The sequence below is a fragment of the Palaemon carinicauda genome, chromosome 25, assembly GCF_036898095.1.
Source record: "Palaemon carinicauda isolate YSFRI2023 chromosome 25, ASM3689809v2, whole genome shotgun sequence".
NCBI lineage: Eukaryota > Metazoa > Arthropoda > Malacostraca > Decapoda > Palaemonidae > Palaemon > Palaemon carinicauda.
In genome coordinates this window covers 56,784,241-56,793,645 of record NC_090749.1, presented here as the reverse complement: position 1 = coordinate 56,793,645, position 9,405 = coordinate 56,784,241, and the positions used below count along the sequence as shown (strand labels likewise).

General features: G+C 36.1%; 1 protein-coding gene across 1 annotated transcript in view; it reads right to left on the bottom strand.

Annotated features, from left to right (window-relative positions):
- The window catches only part of LOC137619044 (B-cell receptor CD22-like), a 59,428-nt gene extending 56,399 nt beyond the window's left edge, over positions 1 to 3,029 (bottom strand). The window contains exon 1 of the mRNA XM_068349240.1: positions 2,939 to 3,029. Coding sequence (XP_068205341.1) covers positions 2,939 to 3,029 — 91 coding nt within the window. The remainder of the gene's footprint in view (positions 1 to 2,938) is intronic.
- Positions 3,030 to 9,405: the final 6,376 nt, after the last annotated feature.

Genomic DNA, 9,405 nt, shown 5'->3' with positions numbered 1-9,405 from the left:
GGGGACCCCCTTCCCAAGTCACAAAATGTGATTATTCAACACTTTTGAGATTTGTAAATGGGAAAAGAGCCTAACAAACCCACCTAACCTAACCTAGTAGTTTCCAGTTCAGAGCTCCTAGCCAGGGGACAATCACCCCGAACCGCCCTTTCCAGGTCACATAACTCAATTATTTAACATTTTTGAGATTTGTAAAAGGGTACAGAACCGAACAACCTCACCTAACCAAACCTAGTAGTTCATATGTTACAACTCCTAGCCCTGGGACAATCACCCCAAACCACCCCTTTCAGATCACATGACGTAATCATTCAACACTTTTAAGATTTGTAAAAGGGTACAGAACCTAAAAACCTCACCTAACCTAACATGGTTGTTCATATGTCACCATTCCTAGCCGGGGGGACAATCACTACGAACCGCTTTTCCCAGGTCACATGACGTGGTTATTAAACATTTAAGACTTGTAAAAGGGTACAGAAACTATGAACCTCACCTAACCTAACCTGGTTGTTCATATGTCACAACTTTTAGCCGTGGGACAATCACCCCGAACCTCCCTTTCCATGTCCCATGACGTAATTATTCAACATTTTTGAGATTTGTAAAAGGGTACAGAACCTAAAAACCTCACCTAACCTAACCTGGTAGTTTATATGTCACAACTCCTAGCTGCGGGACAATCAACCCGAACCTCTCTTTCCATGTCCCATGACATAATTATTCACCTTTTTTGAGATTTGTAAAAGGGTACAGAACCTAACAACCTCACCCAACTTAACCTGGTAGCTCATATGACACAACTCCTAGCCGGGACAATCACCCTGAACCGCGCTTTCCAGGTCACATGACGTAATTATTCAACATTTTTGAGATTTGTAAAAGGGTACAGAACCTAACAACCTCACCTAATCTAACCTGGTAGTTCATATGTCACAACTCCTAGACACGGGAAAATCACCCCGAACCGCCGTTTCTAGGTCACAAAACGTAATTATTCAGTACTTTTGAGATTTGTGAAAGGGGACAAAACCTAAAAACCTCACCTAACCTAACCTGGTTGTTCATATGTCACCACTCCTAGCCGGGCTACAATCACCCGGAACCTCCCTTTCCAGGTCACATAATGTAATTATTCAACACCTTTTAGATTTGTAAAAGGGTACAGAGACTAACAGCCTCATCTAACCTAACCTGGCAGTTCATATTACAACTCCTAGACGGGGGACAATCACCCCGAACCTCCCTTTCCCGATCACATAACGTAATTATTCAACACTTTTAAGATGTTTAAAAAGATACAAAACCTAACAACCTCACCTAACCTAATCTGGTAGTTCATATGTCCCAACTCCTAGCCGGGGGACAATCTCCCTGGACCCCCCTTTACCGGTCACATAATGTGATTGTTTGACAGTTTTGAGATATGCAAAAAGGTACAGAACCTAACAAACCCCCTAAACCTAACCTAGTAGTTCCCAGGTCACAACTCCTAGATGGGGGCCAGGCCCCCAGACCTCTCTTCCCATGTTGCAAACCTTACCAGCTCACAAACTAAAAGTAAATCACAAATAAATCTTTACCTTTTTATTGACAACTACGTAATTTTTCATCTCGGCAATCTTTACAGAACTGTTGCAGTAGGAATTGTGCAGGTTTTTCCAAAAAGCTAAGTCAGAATCGCACTTGGGACACTTTTAACCTTTGAGGGATAACACAATGAGCTTTTAAAGATATATTTACTACACCAGGAGTACCATAAAACTTGGCTATAGCATCGAAATAGCCAAAAGAGTAGCCATTACACTTTGTTACTTTGAGCTTCAGAAGGCTCAACCAACACGTAACATAGCTACAAAGGAACTGAAGCGTTGTCAGAGAAAACAAGATATGTCACAGAACTGCCTACATTCACACTCTAGTGTACATTAGTGCCGAAATATAGTAAACTTTGTCACATGATGAATGTGCTCTGTAAGTATAAACTCGTCAAGGAGCTTACATGCAGAAGTATAAACTTGTAATCGCGCAGGAAACCACACACAAATGCACAAACGGTCGCAGAAATATCAAACTTGAAAAATGAGTGAAATAAACATTTCAGGGGAAGAGGATCCCCATATTCTGAGCAATTTTTCGTGGATTTATTGTGCCCCAGAGAATAATGTATAGAGAAGATAAGGTTGGTTTTACATTCATTCATTGATTTGCTAGTTAGTTTTCCCCACCCAAAACCCTTGGTTCCCACTGGGTGGCCCCACTTACCGTAGGATACTTTAGGGTGTATCTTGACTATTTATTTGAGAGGAACTATACTTCATTTCTGAAGAAAATGGAGGTTTTTCTATACATACCCCATTTTTTTTCTTTTTTTGTAAAGTTTGTCCCGTGTTTTTCTATGATAATACCCATATGTATGTATGTATGTATGTATGTATGTATGTAAGTATCTTTTTGAATGGGGCTACCTTAACGTGGTGAAAGTATTTGTGTATCGCCATGAAAAGCAAAGCAGTACTAGTCAGCGACACCCATGCTAGGTTGAATCGCTGTGAGCGATCAGACAAAAATTTCCCATCACCATTTATCCGCACTGGCCAGCTAGATGAAAATTGTCCAAACACCAGACTTGCCTTGACAAATGGAGGACTTTCTTGTTGAATATTTGTACCCCATTTAATTTTCAAATCAGGAAAGTGAACCAAAATCTGGTCTTATGATGAGTATGCCTAGCTAACCTAACTTAGCTTGTAGTACATTGTGTTGTGTACACACTTTTGTATCCAAAAACTCAGATTACTATTTAGATATTTTTGCTTTATATTCCCAGTAATGGAGTATAAATCGGCGTTATACTTGCAACACGACATGGAGTTCCTATTATATTACAAATACACTTATAAGCAACTGAAACATTAGTGAATAACTGGATCTCTACCTTGTAGTAGTAGGCAGTAACGGAATTGATAACCAACTGGCCGTTGTGACGCTTTCCAGCGACACTGAAGAGAAATCAGCTGACAAAACATAAATAAACCACTCGTTCGAGTTTCAAACTATTGTAATAAGTTGTTACAGTAGCAATTCGAGACTAAATTTATTTACACAATTATCTTAAAACCTAAACTTATAGAATTATAATGTGGAAGCATTTTATGAACACTCGTAATCTACAACATAAGAGAGAGAGAGAGAGAGAGAGAGAGAGAGAGAGAGAGAGAGAGAGAGAGAGAGAGAGAGAGAGAGAGAGAGAGAGTAATCAAATAGAAAGACTAAATTATCATAAATAGAAAGAGAGAGAGAGAGAGAGAGAGAGAGAGAGAGAGAGAGAGAGAGAGAGAGAGACTATTGATTCTCGTCTTTAGCTGTTGGAACATTAACAACTCGATTAACAGAATCCAACTGACATATCTAGCTTGTCACTATCCTTCCTCTCACACATATCCAGCTCTCTCTCTCTCTCTCTCTCTCTCTCTCTCTCTCTTTGTGTGTGTGTCCTCTACTCTTTTATGTTCAGTCGTTATTCTATTTCTTCTCTCCTTTACTCTCTTTCTCCCTTTTCTTGTTATCAAATTGAAATATTGCCTCTCTCACTCTCACTCTCTCTCTCTCTCTCTCTCTCTCTCTCTCTCTCTCTCTCTCTCTCTCTCTCTCTCTCTCTCTCGTTGTGTCAATCTTTCCAATAGATTTCTATAAAAAGATGCAGTCTTTTATTATTACCTGTCTATCTATTCATAAACTAATAATAGCCTTAGTTTAACGCAATACTTCTTGGTGTTTCTCTCTTCCTAATGTTATAATATTATGTAATAGCTCGGAAATCATTAAACAAAAAATCTTTTACTGCAGACATACGGGTACCAACAAACATGTGCAACACACACACGCACATGCACACACACACACACACACACACACATATATATATATATATATATATATATATAAAATCATCAATTGTAATTAGTCTACTGCAGGACAAAGACCTCAGATATATATATATATATATATATATATATATATATATATATATATATGTATGTATGTATGTATGTATATACTGTATATACACACACACACACACACACATATATATATATATATATATATATATACATATGTATATATATATGTGTATAAATATATTTATATATATGTATATACTGTATAATCAATCTCAACATATGCACATTCCTCTCCATTGCATTAAAAAATATGACCCCACACTGGATCAGGAGACGTCTTGGGTTACATGAGACCCAATTACAAGTCTCTTGGCAGTACCTAACTGAGTTAAAGAGATGTGTCATCAAGGAGAAGAAGATGGGATGCTGTAGATGCTCTGTCTCATCTCCCAATGGATCATCCCATCTCTATGGCTGATTCTATACAGTTATTATTATTATTACAACTCTAGTTGGAAAAGCAAGATGCTATAACCCCAAGGGCTCCAACAGGGACTAATAGCCCAGTGAGGAAAGGAACAAGGAAATAAAAAGATATAAGATGTAATAAACAATTAAAATATAATATTTTAAAACCATTAACAACTTTAAAAAAAATGTTTCATATATAAACTATAAAAAGACTCAAGTCAGCCTGTTCAACATGAAAACATTCATTGCAAGTTTGAACTTCTGAACCACCAACAGGAAAAGAGGAAAATCTGTGAGAAATTAATGACCTCTAAAAGGATCATACTTAATTGGTTGACAAAGTAATAAAGAGGTAAAAGATTAACATGTAATTGGTTGCCCAAAAAAGTTTATCTTATCCATGACAATATATAAGATCTAGAAAAGCACCCTGAGAGTGCAGAACTCCGTCACGGCAGTTTATTTCTCGAAATCAGCTTGCCTTTCCCAGAATCAATTTAGACCTTAGGCGTATTTTAATTCTATGACAACCACGTGCGAACTTGGGCTTAAGGTTATGGTTAATTCGATCAACCTTTCGCTCGGCCTTGACCTTGATCTCGGGCTTTCAAAATTTATTCACTTCCACATCTCTACATAACAATTACTCTCTGAAAGTTTCACTACTCTATAGGTAAAGTTATTGCCAGGAAGTATTTTTTTACAAAACAGACAAACGGACAAACGGGGGGTGGAAACATAGCCTGCCAATTTCGTTGGTGGAAGTAATTACTTTCTTACAAAAAAAAAAAAAAAAAAAACAGTTGATAACGTAGATGTCATTTGAGGACAAAGGCGACGTTTTTGCTTGATTTTTGTTTGAAAGAATGGCATTTTAGATCTAGGTCTAATACCCAAGACATTGGGTCCCACAATGACCTCTATTTTAAGATACAGAATAATGACTTGAAAGGGATCTGTGATGGTGATCAGCCTTAATGGCTAACTGGTATATTCATGTAGTCAGAATTTCACTGACTAGCTGATATATTTCTGCAGTTCACTGACCAGCTGATATAAAAGTGCAGGCAGCATTTCACTGACCATCTGATATATTCATCCGGTCAGAATTTCACTGACCAGCTGATATATTCGTGCAGACAGAATTTAACTGAACAGCAGACATATTCCTCTTTTCAATCTGAATGATGAAGGCGAATTCTAAAATCTTCCTTTTGTTCAGACACCACCGCTCTTGAAAATCCGCTCTCAGCTTCATTCCAGTTATAGCTACGATCTTTTTCGCCATTGTGCTCCACTATTCTTTGAGAAATAGATCCAACAGTTTCTCCGACATGAATTCATGTTGAAATTATTGCACCGCAGGATTTTGAACACTGAAATCGGATTCTTTTCCATTTGAATATAGATTGAATTTGTTTTGGGATATTCAAAGTAAAGGAATTATCGGATTTGAAATGTTCAATAACTTCTTTTTTTTAACATACAATAGCTGTATTTGTAATAAAACTCTATTAGGCTATCAACTGAATGACCAGTACTGAGTAGAGATATCGTAATCTGGTCAAATGGTTTGTGTATCGCCATGATCAGGAAAGCTGTACTTGTCAGGGCCACCCATACTAAGTTGGTTTTCTGAGGGCGATCAGGCTAAAGTCTCCCGACATCACAAATCTACAGTGACCAGCGTGGTAATGAAAATTGGTCAAACTCCAGACATGAATAAAGACATTACCGAGGCCTTTATCCTGCAGTGGACTAAAACAGCTGCATTTGTTGTTGTTGTTCAGTATATCTAGTTCGCTATCTCAATATTTTGCTAGATAAAAGGGTTCCGTCAATCTTTGGTGCATTGTATCAAATTCCTTTTCTAAACTAAGTTGTGTAAGAGAAAGACTTTAGCCAAATGTGGCTTTTACAGCAATGTCATAAACTCAAGATGTGAATAGTAGTATTTACAGCTGCTGGTTTCTTAGATACAGTATAAGCCTATTTTGTATGTTTTCTTATGATGGAAGTGTCTATGAATGTTAATTAACCATAATTTTTCCTGTCCGTTTCAAATATGATAGTTTAAATCCTTGTATTTACAAACAGATTTTACCCATATTTATCACCCTAGACTAAGGAAATGTCAATAACATATTCAGGGTAGATTGAGATTTCAGGTTTAAATGTCACTCATGAATGGAAGAGACATGGGACAGTGACTATGCCCTAGAAATTGACCATATATACATACGATCAGCGTCAAAGCCCTCTCTCCACCCCAGCAAGGACCAGGGAGGACCAGGCAACGGCTTCTGATGACTCAGCAGGTAGACCTACAGTCGCCCCCAAAACCCCCATTCTTAGGTCACAGGGATAGTGAGGTTGCAGACACTACAAGAAACTATCAAGCTTGAGCGGACCACGAACACCAGACCAGCAGATCACCAGGCAGGGACGTTTCCAATAGGTTACCATTGATGGAATTATTTATCTGTTGAAATATTCCATGAAAAGGTTCAATAACAATAGGTTAGATGTGGTTGCCAAGACTGAAGCTGAAGCTTTGTTTACAAAAATTACCAAAGACAATGATCTCAACGTCACTTTAATTTCCATAGTAATGAAAGAAAGACATTTAATCAGGACCTTCATAAAGAAGTATTCAAAGTCTGAACTCAGACGTTTGATGTTCTTCAAGGATGAGTTTAACTATCAAATATTTAATGAAGTCTTCAGACTGTGTCCTATAAAGGGCTGAAAGGGTTTTTAAAGAAAGGGGATCACAGTTTTGTAAGTTACTTTGATGATTTATTGATGTTAAAATACTGATGGAAATGAACGCCCGTAGAAGGACACAATTTATGTCTATGGAAGGCCAAACAAATGTGTATATATGTGTTTGTGTTATTAACCATAATCACTTCTCAGCTCCTCGAATTTAATGGACTTTTCAGACATGCTTGTTACTAATATGAAATCATTCAGTTGAGTAATAATAAAAGGCTCTTGTTGCTTGAATCCTATCTGGATTACAGCTTAGTAGCTGTAAGCACATACGTGTATATCAACAACAACAACAACAACAACAACAAACAAAGCCGTTTCTAGACCACTGTATGACAAAGGCCTTAAACATGTCTGTACACATGTCTGAGATTTGGCTATTTTCATAATTGGTCATTGAGGATTGGTGATGATGGGAGATTTCCATTTCATTGCTCACAGCAAGCCAACCTAGTATGGGTGGCCCTGACAAGTAAAATTTTGCTGATCATGTTGATACATAACACCATTCACCACTTTGAGGATATATATATATATATATATATATATATATATATATATATATATATATATATATATATATATATATATATATATATATATATATATATATAGATAGATACACACATACATACATGCACACACAAACACACAAACACACACACTCACACACACAGACACACAAATATATATATATATATATATATATATATATATATATATATATATATATATATATATATATATATATATATATATACATACGTACATACATACATACATACATACATACATACATAAATACATAAAATTCTCCTTCGATTCCCAATTGAAAAAGTAAATTCTGAACTATAAATGTCTCGACCAATATTTTTCAATTCAAACTTTCTCCCTTACGTAAAATATGATATTGGCGCTAAAACCCATACAACAGAGATAAAAAAAAAAAAAAAAAAAAAAAACTTTCTTTGTAGTTTTGCTTCAATTACTCTACATAGATCGAGCCAATCCTGGCTAACACCGCTGGATCTATTTTTTAAAGCAGTGGAACTATAAATGCAAGTTTAGAAAAAAAGGCTGGCAACTACATTATTTTTGTGCTTTGCTTTGTATTTCACAAATATCCTTTTATTCTTTATTTATTTATTTTTTTTTTTTTTTTTGCATTCTTTTGACCCTCGGTTTGGAAGATTATAACCAATCATAATGATAATAAAAATGAGGATAATAAATTTCATGATAAACATATGCAATTTAAAGGTTTCAAGGCCGCTCATGAATGGCAGAGGCAAGGGACAGTGACATTGCCCTATCGTGCAGGACAATTGCCCTAGAGACTGACCTTATATATGTATGCTCTGCGCCTAAGCCCCCTCTCCACCGAAGCTAGGACCAAGGAGGGCCTGGCAATGACTGCTGATCATTTACCAGATGGACTTATAGGCTCCCCTAAACGTCCCATCATTAACCCACAAGGATGAATAGGTTGCAGCGACCAAGGAAACTAACGAGTTTGAGGACTCGAACCCAAGTCTGGCGTTCACCAGTCAGGGACGTTACCACATCGGCACCCGCAACTCATGCAATTCTAAAAATGCTAACTTAACCTCATATACACTGAAATCATATTTATTTTGCTGTGATATTCATTAAAATACATCATCAAAGCTTTTTATCATGGGTAGTTCGGTAATACGTAGAGAGTTGTTACAGAAAAATTATAGCAAATTTAGTATGAGAGTGTAGCTGTTTTTTGAAATATGCAGGAAAAAAAAGTCTTTTAATTATAACTTTTTTATGTAAAACTTATCACAAAACACGAAGTGATAAATCATAAAAAGTCATACATATACGTCCAGGATAATTTCAGCAAAAGAAATGAGATTTTTTATACAAAATAAAATCCTGACTTTTATTTAACATCTGTGTTTTACTTCTTTCAGAGTGGAGATACCTTGACGTGTTGAGAGAGTTGGCGTATTATTATTATTATTATTATTATTATTATTATTATTATTATTATTATTATTATTATTATTATTATTATTATAGAGGGGCTACAACAAGAGAAATAGCCCAGTGAGGAAAGGAAACAAGGAAAAAAATAAAATCTTTTAAGAAAAGTAACATAAAAATAAATATTTTCTATATAAAATACAAAACTTTAACAAAAGAAGTGGAAGAGAAATATGAGAGAATAGTATGCCCGAGTGTACCTTGATCAACAAAGCAACACTATAGTTAATTTTTTTAG